General features: G+C 46.9%; 2 protein-coding genes across 3 annotated transcripts in view; one reads left to right on the top strand and one right to left on the bottom strand.

Moving 5' to 3' along the window:
- Window positions 1-8172, top strand: part of si:ch211-236l14.4 (SITS-binding protein) — a 91587-nt gene extending 83415 nt beyond the window's left edge. The window contains exons 8-10 of the mRNA XM_060838373.1: window positions 5914-6035; window positions 6341-6520; window positions 7342-8172. Coding sequence (XP_060694356.1) covers window positions 5914-6035; window positions 6341-6520; window positions 7342-7542 — 503 coding nt within the window. The 3' untranslated portion in view covers window positions 7543-8172. The remainder of the gene's footprint in view (window positions 1-5913; window positions 6036-6340; window positions 6521-7341) is intronic.
- A 1994-nt stretch (window positions 8173-10166) lies between these two features.
- The window catches only part of cpt1ab (carnitine palmitoyltransferase 1Ab (liver)), a 60739-nt gene continuing 50957 nt past the window's right edge, over window positions 10167-19948 (bottom strand). For both annotated transcript variants that reach the window (XM_060838701.1, XM_060838702.1), the window contains exons 13-19: window positions 18805-18921; window positions 18101-18265; window positions 16753-16887; window positions 14606-14758; window positions 13866-13979; window positions 12862-12954; window positions 10167-10630 (exon numbers count right to left, since the gene is read on the bottom strand). In XM_060838701.1, the coding sequence (XP_060694684.1) occupies window positions 10544-10630; window positions 12862-12954; window positions 13866-13979; window positions 14606-14758; window positions 16753-16887; window positions 18101-18265; window positions 18805-18921 (864 nt within the window). In that variant the 3' untranslated portion in view covers window positions 10167-10543. The remainder of the gene's footprint in view (window positions 10631-12861; window positions 12955-13865; window positions 13980-14605; window positions 14759-16752; window positions 16888-18100; window positions 18266-18804; window positions 18922-19948) is intronic.

The following is a 19948-nucleotide window of genomic DNA, read 5'->3' on the forward strand; positions in this document are numbered from 1 at the left end:
GGGTCAGTACTGGGATCACCTTTTTTTCTCAGTGAACCTTTCCTGGGTCTGAGGGTGACAATTTCAAAATTTGCAGGTGACCCAAAGCTGGGAGACTTTGTCACCAGTGATGAGGTTGCTAAACTTTATCAAACATAGGTTGGTGTGATGGGTGGACAGTTGGATGCTAAAATTCAACATGGGAGGATGCATTTTGTTCAGAAGAATATGAGTGGCGATGTACAATAATCAGTACAACTTTCAAGGAAGTGTGGGAGCAGGGAATCCTAGCTGTAAATGTGTATTAGTAATTAAAAATAACAAGGTAGGTTGAGAAAATGGCTAGTAAAGCATACAGTGTACAGTGTATAGATAGAGGTGCGTAGAATGACAGCAAAGAAGCTGCATAAAGTGCTAGTTCAACGTCAACTAGATTGTTGTGTCCTGACTGGGACACCATACTGTAGATAAAATAAGAAGGTATTTAGACAGGATGCAGACAAGAATTATGAAATGGGATGAAGAACTTCAGTTTATCGATATAGTGGAAATGTTAAGATTGTTTTCCTTGTGATGAGAAGATTAAGAGCAGAATTGTTAGAGGTATTCAAAATCATGCTCATGATGGAACAGATTTGGAAAAACGTTTTAACATTAGTGAAAGGTCGCGACTAGAAATGATGGATCGCAAGTGATAGGGTAACTGATAGCAGCATTAGACAGAACCAGTTTAATCAGTGACTGGCTAAGATCTGACTGTGAGAAAGTGAGGAGTGTAGATGTTGGAAATCAAAGTCAAAGAGTGTGATGCTGGCAAAGCACAGCTGGTCAGGCAGCATTCGAGGAGCAGGCGAGTCGAGGTTTCAAGCATAAGCTCTTCATCAGGAATGGGAGGTGGGGGGGGAGGGGGATAACTAAGGGGGCTGAGAGATAAATAGGAGGGCTGTGGGCTGGGGGAAGGTAGCTGGGAATATGAGAGATAGATGAAGGTGAGGGGTGAAGGTGATAGGTGGAAAGATTAGATTACTTACAGTGTGGAAACAGGCCCTTCGGCCCAACAAGTCCACACCGACCCGCCGAAGCGCAACCCACCCATACCCCTACATTTACCCCTTACCTAACACTACGGGCAATTTAGCTTAGCCAATTCACCTGACCCACACATCTTTGTGATTGTGGGAGGAAACCGGAGCACCCGGAGGAAACCCACGCAGACACAGTGAGGACGTGCAAACTCCACACAGTCAGTCGCATGAGTCGGGAATTGAACCCGGGTCTCAGGCGCTGTGAGACAGCAGTGCTAACCACTGTGCCACCATGCCGCCCACTAAGGATGATGGATAGGTAGGACAGGTCAAGAGGGTGGTGCTGAGTTGGGGGTTGGATTTGGTATGAGTTGGGGGGAGGAGAGGTAAGGACACAGGTGAAATCGACATTGATCGGAGGGTCCCAAGACAGAAGATGAGGCATTCTTCCTCCAGGCATCAGGTGGCTAGATTTTGGTGGTAGAGGAGGTCCAGGACTTGCATGTAGAATGATACGTTATATCCTCTGCCATTTCTGTCACCTACAAACAGACCCCACCACCAGAGATATATATCCCTCCCCACCCCTATCCGTGTTCTGCAGAGACTATTCCCTCTGCGACTCTCTTGTTAGATCCATGCTCCCCACCACCTACCCTCCGCTCCCAGCACCTTCTCCTGCCACCGCAAGAGGTGAAACCCTGCACCCATACCTCTCCCCTCACCTCCATCTAAGGCCCCAGAGGATCCTTCCACATCCGGCAGAGATTTTCCTGCACCTCCACACACATCGTCTACTGTGTCCGTTGCTCTTGACATATCTCCTCTACACTGGAGAGATATGATACCAACTTGCAGAACGTGTCAGGGAACATCTCTGGGGGACACACACTAAACAACCCCACTGCCCTGTGGCCAAATAGTTCAACTCCCCCTCACGCTCCGCCAAGGACATGCAAGTCCTGGGCCTCCTCCACCGTCAAACACTAGCCACCCAACGCCTGGAGGAAGGATGCCTCATCTTCTGCCTTGGGACCCTCCAAACACATGGGACCAATGTTGATTTCATCAGTTTCCTCATCTCCCCTCCCCCCACCTCATCCCAGATCCAACCCTCCAACTCAGCACCACTCTCTTATATTGTCCCACCTGTCCATCTTCCTTCCCACCTATCCATTTCACCTTCCACTCTCTGACCTATCACCATCACCCCCCACCTTCTTCTACCTATGGCATTCTCAGTTATCTTCCCCAGCACCACCGCCCTCCCATTTACATCTCAGCCCCCTTGGGACCCCCACATTCCTGCTGAAGAGTTTATGCTTAAAGCGTCGACTCTCCTGCTTCTCAGATGCTGTCTGACTGGCTGTGCTTTTCCAGCCCCACACCTTTTGACTAAGATCTGACTGTGCTGTCTGTGTGTGGGAGTGAGGGGGTAGTAAATCAAGGATCTGAATTGGGCTATCTGAGACTGTCGCCAGGTCAATCAAGGCTTTCAAAAGCAAATGGTGTAAACACTTTAGATGAGGAATCAATAGACTATAGGAAAGACTGGCTGGTGAACGAGCTGAGAGAGTAACCATGCATATGACAGACTGAATGGCCTCCTTCTGACCTGTAACCATTCTGTAATTAAGTGAATGCAGAACAGTTCAACACATAACTTGTCCATTTGATGTCACGTAGCAGTTGGTGAAGCCAGGTCCGTGGGGATGATTTGAGACTGGTGATGGTGCACAGGTTTCAAACAGTCTGTTGACAGGCACAAGATTGTTTCATCACTGGAGGCAGAGCAAACAACATTGATCCCATGTGTAGAATCTCACTATCAATGGCAGGTCATGACACCTTTCGTAGGGATTTGCTTTTCTTTACTTAATTCGAGTATTTGGTGGGGACAGTGTTAAGGGAACTTGACTCTATCTAACCTGGTGCTGTCCCTGTTCCTGGGAGTGTTTGATTGGGTAGTGTAGAGGGAGCTATACTCTGTATTTAATCCCGTGCTGTACCTTTTCTGGGAGTGGTTTTTATAAATTCATTTGTGGGATATAGGCATCACTGGCTGGGCCAGCATTCATTGCTCATTCCTAGTTGCCTTTCAGAAGGTGGTGGTGGTGGTGAGTTGGCTTCTACAACCACTGCAGTCAGTTGACCCACACAATGCTGTTATGGAGGGAATGTCAGGATTTTGACTGAGCAACACTGAAGGAATAGTGAAATATTTCCAAGTCAGGATGGTGAACTGCTTGGAAGGGAACATGTATCTGCTGCCCTCATCCTTCTAGGTGGAGGTGATCGTGGGTTTAGAAGTTGGATTTGTGCTTAATGAGGACAGTGCAGAAGAAGCTTTACTCTCACTCATAGAAAACCCATTCCTCAGATACTCATTCATGCATTTTATTATCCTTCTGCCATTTTGTGGTCTGTTGAATTATGAATAATTGAAAAATTAAAAGGAGAGATTTATATCAGCAATCCAAGCTCCAGAGTATTTATGTCCATTCATCAAAACATAGACAAGCAGAGCAGGACAAGTTATTTGGTGCATCAAGGCTGTTTCATTCATTATGATCATGGTTGATCGTCCAACTCAAGAGTTTATTCCTGCTTCTCCCCTAGATCATTTGATCCCTTTAGCCCCAAGTTCTATATCAACTCCTCCTTGAAATCCTACAATATTTTCGCCTCAACTGCTTCCAGTGTGAGTGAATTCCACAGGATCTCCAGCCTCTGGGTGAAGAAATGTCTTTTTATCTCGGCCTGAAATGATTTACCTTGTATCCTTAGACTGTGATCTGCTTCTGAACTCCCCAGTCATTGGGAATATCTTTCCTGAATCTACCCTCTGGTCCTGTTGGAATTTTATAAATTTCTATGAGATCTCTCCACCCCCTAGCTCCAGTGAAAGTAATTCCAATTGATCCAGTCTGTCTTCATATGCCAGTCATGCCATGCCAAGAAACAGTCTGGTAAATCTTTGTTATACTCTCTCTGCAGAAGGAGCATCCTCCCTCAGACAAGACCAAAACTGCGCACTATATTCCAGGTGTGATCTCATCAAGGCCCTGGACATCCCTGCTCCTGTACTCGAATCCTCTCACTATGAAAGCCAACATTTGCCTCCTTCACGACCTGCTGCTCCTGCATGCTTATCTTCAGTAACTAGTGTACAAGTGTACCCATTGCACATTCCACTCTGTGTTCCATTTGTAGCCATTCCGATAACAATCTGTTTTTACTCCCACGTTTTCACTGTCAAATAAATGAAAGAGAGGTGAATATTCAGATTCCACATCTCCCCACTCCTTCTCCAACACAGATCAGGCCCAGAGTTGTTTGATGTGATTCCTGAACACATCCTGTGTCAGGTGTTGGGGGGACATTGAAGAGAGTGGAAACAAGTAAATGGTTAAGATGAAGCTTTATGAGAAGAAGGAAAAGCTCCCTGATCTGAAGTCAATGCAGTCTGTCGGCAAGCTCTCGGCCATGCTTAAAATCAAACAGTTTCCTCTGGTGCATAATGCTCAAAGGCTAAGGAGAGTGCCAATTCTTCATAGTACTGGCCCATTCTGCAGGCAGGAATGACCCAGTACTGTGACTCATTCATTCCTTGCAGTCACACCTCCTGTGCTGGCTAATCTACAAGGCCCAGAACAGTAATGGGGGGGGGGGGGGAGGTAGAATGACTGTGACACTCAACAGCAATCCCCCCACACTCCTGGTCTTAGCTGAAATGACTAAGCTAACTGTAGCCCTCACCCTCTGCCATTGGCTGGTTCAGCAGCTTCAAACTCCTGCTCACACACAGCTCCCCTTGGGAACTGTCACTGCCTTAAAGAAACATTGCAAATGTCACATTAAACCCATTCCTCTGATATATGCTGATCTCTCTCCAACTCTCCACTCTTACAGAACAATTTTTTCCACTGTCCTTTTTCTACCCCTTCCAATGAAGGCCTCTTCCCAAAATTGGAATTGATCCAGTTTTCATTCCGTTTAAAACTCAACCTCACTTCCCCATGAGTGGTTAGCCCACTATTAATTGCTAGTCAGTCAGTCACGTTTAACTGGTAACATCTTATTAAAGCTCCAACTGAACTATTTACTCCCATAATCCAACTCTCTCACTCCCTGTCTCAGTGCGTTCTGAATGTGTTGACCATCTATAAGGCACAAGTCAGGAGTGTGATTGAATACTCCCCACTTACTTGGATGGGTGCAGTTTCAACAACACTCAGGAAGTTTGACATCATCTGGGATAAAGCAGCCCACTTGATTAACACCACATCTGCAAACAACCACTCCCTCCACCACCATCGCTCAGAAGTAGCAGTGTGTACTACCTATAAGATGCACTGTAGAAATTCACCAAAGGTTCTTCAAAAACACTTTCCAGACCCATGATCATTTCTACCTAAAAGAGCAAGGGCAGCAGATACATTATAAACACCACCTCCTGCAAGTTCCCCTCCAAGCCACTCACCACCTTGACTTGGAAATATATCAGCCACTCCTTCCCTGTCGCTGGGTTAAAATACTGGAATTCCCTCTTTAAAGGCATTGTGGATCTACCTACAGCACAGAGACTGCAGCAGTTCATGAAGGAAGCTCACTACCACTTTTTCAAGGGCAACTATATCGGCAATACATGTTAGACAGCCAGTGATGCCCACCTCCCAGGAATGAATTAAAAAACTCAAGGAGACGTGCTCTCCATACTCTTTCTCTCACTGTCCCCATCTCAGTGTCCACTCCCAGAATCCTGGGTCAGACTCTGAAGTATACACCAGTCCTACACATAGTGTGGCAGCAAATGGTCACCCCTCACTCTCCCTTGAAGTCTTTACTGGTATTGTGTTCAATGCAAACCTATTGGCTGATCTTCACCTTGTGGTTTTCGACCTTTCAGGAGGCTCGCTGACAAAGGGGTTCCTCGCAGATGAGGAACTATTCATTCGTTGGTTGCAGATCGTGACCTTCTTACCAGTAATGGCGTTCAGTACCCCACCCTGGGTCTTTGGTGAGAACTGGGTAAGTAATGATAGATGGGTGGAAAGGAGCTAACTAACAGCATTTGGGTGAGTGTTTGAGGGTGTAATCTAACTTCCAGTCAGTAACTCACTCCTGGGTTTCTATAATTCTCAATATAAATCCCACCTCAAACCCCTTAATTAGATTCCAGTTTGTAAGTTGCTATGTTAGTCTTCCTACGTATCAACCCCTCAATTAGATTCTAATCTGTAACTCACTCTGGGTATCTGTTATTCTAAATGAAAACCACCCCCTGTGGACCTGGATTATGAATCACTGTTGATTCGTGTGGCACTCTGTTGCAGATTGTAAACGTGACTCAGATGTGCATACAAAGACACCAGAGCTTTGTGGTGCCACTCATTAGAAAACAGGCTGTAGAGCTGGCATCCTTCGGGCACCCTGTGTTTCGACCACTGTGGTGGGTCAGTCCAGATGACCCAAAGACATTGACCATTGATGATGAGTTTCTGATTGGAGATGAGGTATGAGCACGTGCTATGTTTGTATGTTTGCGTCTCAGGTTCCTGAGACCAGCTTTTGCTTATTGCTTGCTGCCTGTCCTACTCACATTCCTTGATGAAACGCAAGGGTTATTGGTGATTATGAATCTGCAGCCCTCTCACTGCTAGAAGGGCAGCAGATACATTGGAAACACCGCCTCCTGCAAGTTCCCCTCCAAGCCACTCACCAGGTGTGAGGAGTCGGGGTTGGGACTGGGAGTCCGGAGTTAGGAATAGGCTGTAAAGTTTGGGATCAGGTCAAGTTTATTCCAGACATGTGGCAAGTTTGGAATGGTATGTAGTTGTCTTTGCAGATGTAAGACAAGCACAAATGAGGTTTTCCACAGTCCAGCAGTGGAAGTAGTGATGGCAATGGGTCAGTATTCCAGAGGGGGATGAAGATAGTCTCAGTAATGGAGGTACCTGGTTGGAAATGACATTAAATGAGAAGCACAGAGTTATTGGTTAGAATGTGTAGCAGGAGTGAAAACAATGGCCTATGACTTCCCAGCGTATAATTGAAGAAAAGTCTTGCATATCCCAGGAGAAGAGATTGGGAAAATAACTTAATAGTAGAGGGACTGAGTGAAAACTGGGGCTGAGGTAGAGCTGGCTGTAGTCAGTGTCTGTATAGGAGCTGATTCTTCAACTGCCTCCCATACAGGGGTATCATTAAGACAAAACTGAAGTGACTCTCCCATCATGGACTTTCATCGTTCACAGGGAGAGTTATGCGGGCACACTAAAGATTGCTGCTGAATCCAGTGCTAGCTGTGTGTAACCTGTCTGTTTCTTGCATGCAGGTACTGGTGGCACCAGTGACGGCACCAGGCAGAGTTCACAGAGACATCTACCTGCCAGGAAGCAGGTACCAGTGGAAGGATGTGAGCACTGCCCAGGTATTTGATGGTGGTACTCTCCTGCAGGATTATCCCGTGCCTCTGACCGATGTGCCAGTTTTTGTCAGGCAGGACTCTGGAGACAGTCAGCAAACTGCATCCTAGGTCCATGAAGAGACCAAAACCGTTCCTAATTCCTGGAGAAGCAGATGCCCTCCTGATCGGAGGGTGACTGTCCACAGTCTCCTGAATGTCAGCATGTGTCTGAGGAAAGGCACCAACCTGCCAGTTTTGTGGAAGGAAACTCACAAACATTGAATCTTCTCGCTATCGATGTAACTCACATTGCCAAGAGGTTTACAGTCCCAGCACAATGTGCTTTGCCAGTGAAATCGATAGGGCACTGCAGACTTAGCTAAAGACGCTTTTTAGGCCCTAATTTAGGGTCTAGGCTTATGCCACAGGCCAGAGACCAGATCAAGCCAACTTTCTCTATCTTTATCACAGGCATCAGCCATTTACAGATTACTTTAACACATTGATATGAGAATGTATACTGTCACCAAGTTGGTCCCCAACCCACAATCCAAGGACAGGGTTAGATACAGATTAAAGCTGACTCTACACTATCCCCATCAAACACTCCCAGGATAGGAACATCATGGGGTTAGATACAGAGTAAAGGCCCTTCCATACTGCCCCTATCAAATAGTCCCAGGACTGGGTTAGTCACAATGTAAGTCTCCCTCTGCAATGGCTCCATCAAACACTCCAAGGACAGGTACAGCACAGGGTTAGATACAGAGGAAAGCTCCTTCTGTGGTAAAATACATAGCATGCTTTTTATGTGAAGATTAATTTATAATAAATGTTCATCTCTTAATAAAGTAGAAATTGTGCCTTTAACTGTCAGTCAAAGCAATTACAATCTGTTTAAACAGAGTAATTAAAATCTGTTTTTGTATATAGATGTGAATTAAAACTAATGCTTAATCTTTTCTGGAAGTTGTACAGATCTTCATATATCAAGTCACATGCCACACCTTTGGAGGCTGGTTTTGAATTTTGTTTCAGTTCTCAATTCCTGACAAGAGAACTTGTAAAAACATCTGCAATATTCCAAAATCCAGTCAGACCCTGCTCCAGTCAGTCAGTATTAGTTGCTTTGCATTACATTCAAAGAGCTGATCTTGCCGCCTCTTGTTTGTGTAAACCACCTAGGTGTCTGTCTGAGCTGGGATGTCCTCCAGGCACTGCAAGCTTATATATCAACACTCCCAGCTCCAAATTCTTGGATGCCTCTCAATTGTCTCTCCATCCTCACTTACAAGTGTTATACTGTTAGTTCTATATTAGGTCAAAATCCTGGACTTCATTTTGTCACAGTATTGCTGCTGTGGCTACACCAATGGGATGCAGTGGTTCACCAAGGAAACCTTGTTGAGGTCGAATGATGGTGACTGATTAATCACCAGCAATGGTGCATGTTGAGTGAATGTTGAGATGGTGTAGAACATGATGCCGAACTGCTTTATTAAACCTATGGGTCTGCTTGGAAATGCTGCAGTTTGTTCAGCTGCAAGAGAGTGAGAGGACTTTCCTGAATCTGCAGTTTCTCATCAGTTTGGGTAGGAGATGGGGAACCCGCCAACAGGCTACCCCTTCCAGCAAGGTTCATCTCTGGTCTGTTTACTCAAGTGTCACCAAATTGCAAGGCAGTTCTGAAGAAATATTTGACGAATGTCTTGATGTTACAAATAGCCACATTAAAGAAGTGTCTGATTTAGTCGTGTGTTCATGAATGCAAAAAAAAACACAGACAATTCCAGCTTTTGTACTTGTGGAATGATTCCTGAGATTATCAAAAATCAGGAACCTGCCTAGAGTGTCCACCACTGGACTGATCTTGTTCAATAATATTCCTTTGCCTAGACCTCTGGTAAGAATCAGAATGAAGGGTTTTGCGGTAAATTTCTAGTTTCCATAGGTGATGCTCCTTGTGTTCTTCATCTACCCTTATTTTCCATCTGATCTTCACCCATTCTCTCCCATCATTCTCCATAGCTGCTTTTCACTCTTGGCTACCCTGAGTGACTCTGCAAGCATGTCATCTCCTTCCCTCGTGGTGAACAAAAGCTGCTGAGTTCAAAAGTAACAACACAAAGCTGCAAGGATTTTCAGTTCCTAAATGATTAAATTAATCCTTCTCTGTCCACCACCTTCATATTTCTATAAAATCCCGTTGTTTCTAACCATGCAACCTGCCTCAGCTATGCCAGCTATGTGCTGCAAGACAGTCCACAATGAATTTCCAACCACATATGGGAGGGGCTGTCATCAAGGAAAATGTGTGTCTCACTAAAAGGGAGGGGCTGGTGGCTGCTGCAGTCAGTAATGCTGAGATGAAGAACTTAGGCCCCGATCCTTCATTGACCCTTAAAGCCTTCTCTCTGAAGCCCAGCTGTATGGCTGGGGACATTTTTATTCAAGGACCTAGCTTTCCACACGGATCTATCCAGACTCCATTCTATATGGGAAATATTGACAGTTATTGAACTAGGGCAGGAGAGGGTGAGGGACAGAAATGAAGACCAGGAATTAATAGCTTCCTTAGAAGCAGGAATCTGGGAAGGTTGTTCTCTCCAACCTGCTTGTGACTTAAACATCTCACATCCCACTGTCTGTCTGATAACTCCCTCTGCAGGCTGCCAGGGTGTGCTGCAGATTCCAGTTTTGAATTCACATGTTGATGGTTAACAGTGAAACTGAGCAACAATTCAGAGACAAGACAAGGTGAAGAAGCTCTCTTTAATTACGACAATGGGGGGGGGGGACGAGGTTGGGAAACAAGACTCATTGACCGCACCTCCCTTACCCTGTGCACTATCTTGGGTGAGACCACACAATTGCACCCCACCCCCACCAGCTCGAAAAGAGGGCAGGGCTGTTTCCCCCTCATCTCCCACCCCCACAACCATCCTCAGCTCAGTCCAGCCTTCGCGGTCTTTGAAATTACAAAGACAGACAAAATAATCCACCCAGAATGGCCGCTCAGGGAAGAGTGGCAAAGGGGAAGAGTGATGCCAAGATGCCAGCCGTCAAATCGTTCTGTGCCATGCTTCTGAAAGTGCTCTGGGGTGAGCTGCAGCCACTGCTGTGCTTCATGTTACTGGCTGGGCCTGTTGTTCAAGTTGAACAGGGTCAGGATATCGAGCATAGATTGTTGGAAATGCTTACCAAAGCGATGAGAATCCTAAAGGCAAAGAAAAGCAGTCACAACATTGTCTCCTAGAGTGCTCAGGTCATCAAAACACCAGCTCCCCTAGTTTTAATGTATACCCCAAACCTTCCCTATCTGGGTTCACAGACTTGGGGGAAACGGATGGAGTCAGAGTGCAAAGGAAGAAGGGAGCATGACATATAGTGGAGAAGAGAGAACGTGGGAGAGTTTCAGCACAGGAGAGAGAAAAAGAGAGAGAGAAAATGACAGGGAGGAGAGAGGAGGCGGGAGGGTGACAAATATTGGAGGAAAGAGAGGGAAGGTGTGTGATAGTGGAAGAGTGATAAAGGGTGATAGAGGAGGGAGGGAGGGTGACAGATATAGGTGGAGAACAAGAGGAGGTTGACAGTGGAGGAGAAAGAAGAGAGGGATGTAGGGTTAGGAAAGTGGAGGAGAAAGAGGAAGGGTGACAGACACTGGAGGACAGAGAGGAAAAGGAGTGTGACAGAGGAGAGAAATATGGAGAAGGTGATAGATCGTGGAGGAGAGACATAGGGAGGTAAGGTGATAGTGTGGCAGAGAGGAATAGTGAAGACGACATTTAGTATGCTTTCTTTTATTGGTCAGAGGATTAGGTATAGGAGTTGGGAGGTCATGTTGCAGCTGTACAGGACATTGGTTAGGCCACTTTTGGAATATTATGTGCAATTCTGGTCCTCTCCTATAGGCAGAGTGTTGTGAAACTTAAAAGGGTTCAGAGGAGATTTACAAGGATGTTGACAGGGTTGGAGGGTTTGATTATAGAGAGAGGCAGAATAGGCTAGGGCTGTTTTTCCTGGAACATCGGAGGCTGAGGGGTGACTTTTCGAGGTTTATAAAATCATGAGGAGCATGGATAGGGTAAATAGACAAGGTCTTTTCCCTGAGGTGGGGAGACCAGAACTAGAGGGCATAAGTTTAGGACGAGAGGGGAAAGATATAAAAGGAGCCTAAGGGACAACGTTTTCACCCAGAGGGTGGTGCATGTGTGGAATGAGCTGCCAGGGGAAGTGGAGGAGGCTGGTACAATTACAGCATTTAAAAGTCATGATTTGGAGATGCTGGTGTTAGACTGGGGTGTACAAAGTTACAAATCACAACAGTGCGAGACACACACACTCCCACACGCACCCTCTCACAGACTTAGATGACTTTATACACACACACACACACACTCTCAAACCCCCCCCCCCCACACACACACACATATATATTTGTGGGGTGAATTTGTACTTGCAGAGTTATATAGTACTTTGCTCAGAAACTGCATGAATCCATGTAAGACTGTTAATTCACCTTTTTAGGTTAGAATCAATCTAAACATTATGGCATAGACAGGGAACACAGGGGGCTAACACCTTCAACATCTCAACATCTTATCTGCGCTGACACCAATTGTTACAGTTAACCTATTTCAGTTACATCACACTGTAAACTTTTGCTATAAATTCTGTGTCTTAGAATTGTTCACTCCACAACCACCTGATGAAGGAACGGCACTCCGAAAGCTGGTGCTTCCAATTAAACTTGTTGGACTATAACGTGGTGTTATGTAATTTGTAATATTTAAAAGGTATCTGGTTGGATATATGAATAGGAAGGTTTTAAAGGGATATGGGCCAAGTGCTGGCAAAAGGGACTGGATTAATTTCGGATATCTGATCGGCATGAACAAGTTGGACCGAAGGGTTTGTTTCCATGCTGTACATCTCTGTGACTCTATGAATGGTGACATGATGGAGGAGAGAGAAATGGAGACAGTGAAAGTGACTGTGTGTGTGTGTGTGTGTGTGTGTGTGTGTGTGTGTGTGTGAGAGAGAGAGAGAGAGAGAGCAGGAAAGTGACAGTGGAGGAGAGAGAGAGAGACAATGGTGGGGGGGGGGGTGAGAGGGAGAGAGGTTAAGAGACGGTGAGGAACAAGGGAATAGTCAGTGAAACAGACAATGACGGTGAGGAAACAGCTTTCTCTCCACTGAGAAATGTGGAGAGACTCTGTCAGGGTGAGGTGTTCAGTCTGGAGGCTCTGGATCACCAGCCCTTTCCTTCCAAACCCTGAGCTCTCTGTCACTTTCCAATGGAGTAAGGTTAACCCAGCCACCCGAGTCCTGCCCACTCCACAACAAGACAGTCCTGGGGACAGTGTGTGACACCACCTTCCCCTCCCACCAATCCCCGAACAACCCTCCCCAGCCGACCACACCTGGTTTGTCTGATGGGGGACTTACTGTCTCAGGACTGGAGAATTTACATGAGATGTGCATGTTAATGAGGGTCTCTCCGACCATAATGTATGAGACTCCGTAACCATCATCAGCCACCTGCCAAAACATAGACAGTGATCATGCACAGACAGTAATTATAAATGGGGAGAGTAAGCCAGAGGGAGAAGGCCCTTCAGTCCATTCTCCAAACATGATCCCACTCCTCCTCCCCACCCCCCTCCGGGTCCCCTAACCCTCACACCTACACAAGTGTCCTCCTCCTCCACCCAAGATCTTCCCATCCTCCATGTGGGTGAAGGTGGCACTCAGTGGTTAGCACAGCGCCAGGAACCTGGGTTCAATTCCAGACTTGGGTGACTGTCTGTGTGGCGTTTGTACACTCTCCCCATGTCTGCGTGGGTTTCCTCTGGGTGCTCCGGTTTCCTCCCACAGTCCAAAGATATGCAGGTCAGGTGAACTGGCCACGCTAAATTGCCCGTAATGTTAGGCGCATTAATCAGGGATAAATGTAGGAGAATGGGTCTGCGTGTGTTACTCTTCGGAGGGTCAGTGTGGAGTGGTTGGGCCAAATGGCCTGTTTCCACACTGTTGGGAATCTAACCTAATCTGTATTAGGTAATTGTAGGGAATCTAATCTCTGAGCTGCAACAAATGGACTTTTTGCTGGGGCCCAGACATCTACTTCACTCGGTGTCTGTCCCCTCACCCCCTATTCCTTGGATGCTGCCTGACCTGCTGTGCTTTAACCAGCAACACATTTTCAACTGTGATCTCCAGCATCTGCAGACCTCATTTTTTGAATTTCCTATTCCTTGGATGCTGCCTGACCTGCTGTGCTTTAACCAGCAACGCATTTTCAACCCTCACCCCCTTCCCCTAGAGGGTGACCACACCAGCCTTTCCTCTGCCTGGACTGCCAAGTCTGGCTCACCCAGGAGAGGGAGTGAACACCACCCCAGCAATACCTACTTCCCCTCATACCCCGCCTCCATCAGCACGCCACTCACCGGGCCAAAGCCCCCTCCGCTCGACACGTACTGGGGAAATCTGTTGACATCCACGAGTTCAAGCAGTTGGTGTGGGGTCTGGCTGGTGGACAGTTTCCAGGGCTCTGACAATACCTGAAGGAGACACACACGCATACACACAAAAATCAGAGAAGGGGCACTAGAACCCTCCCACCCACCATTGCCTACTTGCCAATCAGGTGTCACTTGAGGGCCAATGAGCTCAGGCCAAGGGTCATCGGCCTCTGTGTTTATTCAGTCACCGGTCATGGGCATCATTGGCAAAGGTAGCCCGATTTGCAGTAGGTCAGATCAGGAAAGGGCGATGGATTTCCTTTCCCAAAAACAGCAGTGAATGAGATGGGTTTTTCCTGTCATTGTGATAATCAGCTGTTAAATTCTTAGTTTTATTATATAAACTAAAATTCCAACAAGCACAGGCCCAGGGTGTTGGACTGAGCTCTTGGTTATTAATCCTGCTTGGCTCATGTTTCCCAATCCTGATTTACAGATCAGCTCCAGTGCCACTGATTCCGTTCCCTTGATCCAGACAGACTCTCTGCTGCAGGAGTGAGGGAGTGCTGCACTGTCACAGCTACCAACTTTTGGAATGAAATGTCCCAGCCTCAATGAAGCTAATTAACTGGTGCCATTTGGCCCATTGTTTTCACAATTGCACAGTCCTGCAGCTCTCTCAGAAAGGGAGCACACAGCACAGTACACAGTCCAATAATACCCACCTCCTTCAAGAATGGAGACTCCACCCCCAAGTATTTGGACACCACGTAAAGACAGAAGAGGTGCCGATCAATGCCAGCTCCTGTCATGGCATGGCGGTACAGATCCTGATGTTTCTCCGCAGCCTGTTTGAACAGTTTCAACTTCTGTTCCCGCTGAGAGTTAGACAGAAAGAAACACAGTGATTCCCACAGCAAGGCTTCGCCATGACCCTATCCCATTGCGCTGTGCAGACAGACTTCAGAAAGAGGAGGATTGCAAAATCTCTGTATTGGAACACTGAAGAAAATCCAAACTGACATACTTTGACAACAGGATCTGGAAAAAAGTGGGGGCTCATTAGGAACCAAAACGGTTTGGAGCTGGAAGACTTAGCCAAGGTTTTAAATGAGTATTTCTGTATCAGTATTCACGATAGAGAAGGACAATGTAGGTATAGAGATTAGTGAAGGGGCCATGATATTGAATGAATTTGCATTAAATAGAGGAGTTAATAGTGGTTTCAGCAGCAGGTTTGAAAGTGGATAAATCCCCATTCCCAGGCTGCTCTGGGAGACAAGAGAGGAAGTTGCAGGGGCTCCGGCAATCATTTTCAAATCCTCTCCTGCCACAGGAGAGGTACCGGAGGACTGCACAACTAATGTGGTACACTGTTCAATGAGGTGGGAGGCATAAATCAGGAAACTGCAGGCCAGTGAGTCTAATATCAGCAGGAGGGAAATAATTCGAGAAGGTAAAGTATGGAGCTGGAAAAAGCACAGCAGGTCAAGCAACATCAGAGGAATCAAATCAGGACTGGGGAGGAAGAATGGGGCTGAGAAATAAATAGATGGAGGGGGTGGGACTGGGGGGGGGGGGGGAAGGTAGATGGGATGGTTATAGGGGGATGCAGGTAGGAGGTGATTGTGATTGGTCAGTGGGAAGGGTGGAGCGGATAGATGGGAAGAAAGATGGACCGGTTAGGTCAGGTCAAAGGGGCAGGTGGAGGAGGATGGCTGGATCGGTGATGAGGTGGTGGGGGGGTGGATTTGAAAGCTAGTGAATTCTACAATTAAGGCCACATGGTTGTAAGCTCCTGAGGCAGAAGATGAAGTGGTCTTCCTCCAGTTTGAGTGTGGCCTTATTTTGATGGTGGAGGAGGCCATGATGGACATATCGTCAGGGGAGTGGGAGGGGGATTTGAAATAGCTGGCAACTGGGAAGTGAGGTTGATGGAGCATACGAACCATAGATGTTCCCTGAACTGGTCCTGAGTTAATGCATGGTCTGTTCGATGAAGAGGAGACCACATTGGGAGCAAGGGAGGAAATGCAGGTGATTCTCTGCTGAACTTGGACTCTTTGGGGCCTTGGACGGAGGTAAGAGAGGAGGTGTGAGGGCAGGTGTTGCACCTCCTGTGGCCACAAGGAAATGTTCCAGGTGTGGAGGAGAGGTTGATGGGGAGTGGAAACCTAATGAGGGAGTTGCAGAGGGAACGGTCCCTACAGAAAGTGGATAGGGGTGGGGAAGGAAATGTCATTTAAGTAACGGGGCCTGCAGGTGGTGAAAATGGCAGAGGATGATGCTGGATTTGGAGAATAGTCGGCTGGAATGTGAGGACCAGGGATTCTATCCTTGTTGTAGATGGGGCTGGTGGTTTCAGAGCAGAGGTGTGGGAAGTGGAAGAGATGCGCTTGAGGGCATTATTGATTATGGAGGATGGGAAATTACAGCCCTTGAAGTAGGAGGACAACTGGGATATTCTGGAGTGGAATCACTCATCCTGGGAGCAGATAAACATAGAAATCATAGAATCCCTACAGTGTGGGAACAAGTCATTTGGCACAACAAGTCTACACCGACCCTCCGAAGAGTATCCCACCCAGACCCTTGACCTACTTTACATTTCCCCTGACTAATGCACCTAACTTACACATCCTGGAATACTACGGGCAATTCAGATGGCCAATCACCTAAACTACACAGCTTTGGACTGTGGGAGAAAACCAGAACACCCAGACGAAACCCAGTGCAGAGATGTTACCACTATACCGTCAGCTACTATCAAATCAGTATCCCTGCCAACACGGACAACTCCCAGAGAGATGGTTTCTCCGGAAACATGTGAAGGAAGCTCTCCTGCTGGGGAATGGAGATGAACAAGCTTTACCGTCTGAGCTGGGTCCATCATGGCCAGGACAAACTTGGTGGCCTGAGTGCTGCAGGAACGAACAGTCTCGGTGCGGCCCTCTCTGAACAGTCGGGTCATGGAGGCTTCATACGTCAGACAGAAGGAGCCTTTGTCCTGGTGACACAACACACACATGGCTTTAGGAAACTGCAAGGGCAGGCAGAGAGTGATCTTAAACCACCAAGCATCAAAGCTACCGACCAGCTGCACAATTACAGCCCCCTGGTAAGGGTGGGGAGGCAACTCAGCCATCATTGTCAATGCCCACCCTTCGACCAGACCAATCTACTCTCAACTTATTTCCTTGCAGTTCTTTCAAATGTCTCCTCACATTCCAATTAAGTGGGCTCACCTTTCCGTCTATTACAGAACATCATTGATTTACTCCCCCTCCACACACCTACCTCACTTGTGACAGAACCTTTCAGAGGTCCCCTGAAGACTTTTGTTCTTTTTTTATTTTATATTTATTTATTTATTTATTCTTTCAGTGTTGAACCGCTGATTTCAATCTCGTTGACTCTAAATGCCTTCTCTGGATGGGTCTTATTACAATGGTCCGACCACAGGCCCCAATGATGGCCTAAACTCTATCCAATAAAAACTCAACCACACTCTCCTTTATAACTGAGGTATCTTTATATCCTCAGCTCAAAGCCCACAATGATACTGACATATTCACCAGCCTCTCTTTCTCTCTCTCCTTTTCAAAGTCTCTGTCGCCCTGCATCTCTCAGTTCATCATTACTCAGTACAAACACATGAGTTAGCAGGAGACCATTCTCCCCTGCAACCCTGCTCCAACACTCAATAAAACACTCCATATCCCCTCATAACCCTGACAACCTCTCACCTACATGGACATCAAAAATCAATTGACCTCTTCCTTGAAAAAAAACAGATTTAAAGATTCCATATCCACCACTTTTTGATTAAAGTAATTCCAAAGCCCCTCAACCTTGAGGATAGCTCCTTAGTGATTGTTTTAAATGGTGCCCCATTTGTTTGGTTCAGTACTCTCAGTCCTAGAGTCTCTCATATGACCTCGTTGACCTGTTTGAAGCCTTCAGCATCTTACGTGTTTTAATTAAGTCACCTCTGACCCTTCTAAACTCCAGATGATACAGACCGTGTCTATGCAGCCTTTCCCAATTAGACAATCCTCCCATTCCAGGGATGAGGCTGGGAAATGTATTTCCATCCATCCTGAAATGAGGAGAATTGATGTTGTCGATGGTGTTGCGGATATGGTTCAGTCGTTTCTGTCACAGTGTCTTGCCAGTCATTTAGACAGAGGTTGAGGAGGATTGATGAAAACAGACTGTACCCGGTAGTGTGCCAGCTGCAGTGCCATCTGTACAAAGGCGTCAGGACTGATTCGGCACCGTTTGATGAGACCCTTGCCAAAGTTGTCGAATGGGAAGGAGTGGAAGTCCACATCGTCAGCCAGTTGCTGCGCCACACTCAGAGACTGTGTGATCACTTCCTGACACTGCGGGACACAGAGAAAGCAGTCAGCAAGAAACTCATCAAAACTGAATGGTAGCTGCCCACAGCAAAGAACACTACCATCCGCGACAGGCACACAGAACGCTGCAGCATCACATCATCTCTGTGTGTGGAGAAACAGAGTGAATGTTTCAACTCCACCCTCACCCTCACCCCCTACTCCCTCTGTCCCCTGTCTCACCCTCACCCTCTGGGATGTACATCAGGGCCCAGCTCACTCTGTCAATGGACTGAAAAGCACTGTTTACCATCACCATAGAGGAAGTAGAGATCAATGTTGTTGTGGGCAATGGGAGCCGGAAGCGGGTGGCTGATCTGACTGCACCCAGTAAGGCTATGAAACGACTCAATCAAGACCCCAGGCCGGCTGGTCATAGTGACTGCCAACCCCCACTCAGGGACACCATAGGTCGGGCTTGGGGCCTGGACTGAGCCGGACCAGGCCTAGGGCTGGGAACAGGAGGTCAGTGCTGCAGGTTAACTGATACGATCTTCAAGGTCAGCCACAAACAGGGAACTCACCGGCTCACTGATCTCCCACTGAAGGCGCTGGGGCAGTGGAATCTGGCTGTTAGCTTCCCCCTTGCAATTCCCCTCCTCCGTGTATCCCAGCTGGAACTGGTCAGTGGCCAGGATCGACTGCAGAAGACACAAAGACGTTAACAGTAAAGTGACATTCACAAACTCCAACTCCCAGCGGGGTGGTGCTGTGTGCTATCAGCTGTAACACAGAAGGTCCCCACCATTACACATGATCAGGACTGATCTCCACTGGTCCTTTAACAGAACCCAAGGCAATAATATTCAGGTCTTACAAAGCAAACCCTCTCCTGTCAATACACATTTTAAAAAATATACAAACAGACACTGATTCAATTACAGGAAGGATTAAGTATGACATGGTACAGCTCTTAGGTAATTGACAGACCAGAAAGGGTGACATGACGTAAACTCTCACACAAAGATTGGGTTAGGGTCTAGAATGTACTGAGAGAGTGGGGGGAGGCAGGTTTACTCGAGGGGTTAGGGTCTGGAATATGTTGAAGGTGTTAGCCCCCTGTGTTCTCTGTCTATGACCTGATGTTTAGATTGATTCTAATCTAAAAAGTGAGATAAGAGTTTTACATAAATTCATGCAGTTTTTGAGCTCAGAGTTCTACATGAATGTATGCAGTTTTTCAGCAAAGTACAATGTAAGTCTGCAAGAACAAATTCACCCCACACAATATATGTGTGCACATGGGTCTTTGTCTATCTGTGTGTGTGTCTGTCTGTCTGGGATGGGGGTTGTGAGTGTGAGAAAGAGTGAGTGAGTGAGTGTGTATATATTTGGGAGTGTGGGTGTCTATACGGGTGTATGTACCTGTGTCCATGTGTATGTGAGAGTGTGTGTAGGAATATGCGTGTGTGTGTGTAGGAGTGTGTGTGTGTGTGTGTGTGTGTGTGTGTGTGTGTGTGTGTGTGTGTGTGTGTGTGTGTGTGTGTGTGTGTGTGTGTGTGTGGTGCAATGGTGGTCACCTGGAGTGTGACATGAACCCAAGGTCCCGGTTGAGGCCCTCCCTACGGGTACCGAACTTAGCTATCAGCCTCTGCTCGGCCACTTTCCTCTGCTGCCTGTCCCAAAGTCCGCCTTGGAGGATGGTCACCCGAAGGTCCGAGGCTGAAT

The sequence above is a fragment of the Hemiscyllium ocellatum genome, chromosome 18 (assembly GCF_020745735.1).
Source record: "Hemiscyllium ocellatum isolate sHemOce1 chromosome 18, sHemOce1.pat.X.cur, whole genome shotgun sequence".
NCBI classification, from domain to species: Eukaryota; Metazoa; Chordata; class Chondrichthyes; order Orectolobiformes; family Hemiscylliidae; genus Hemiscyllium; species Hemiscyllium ocellatum.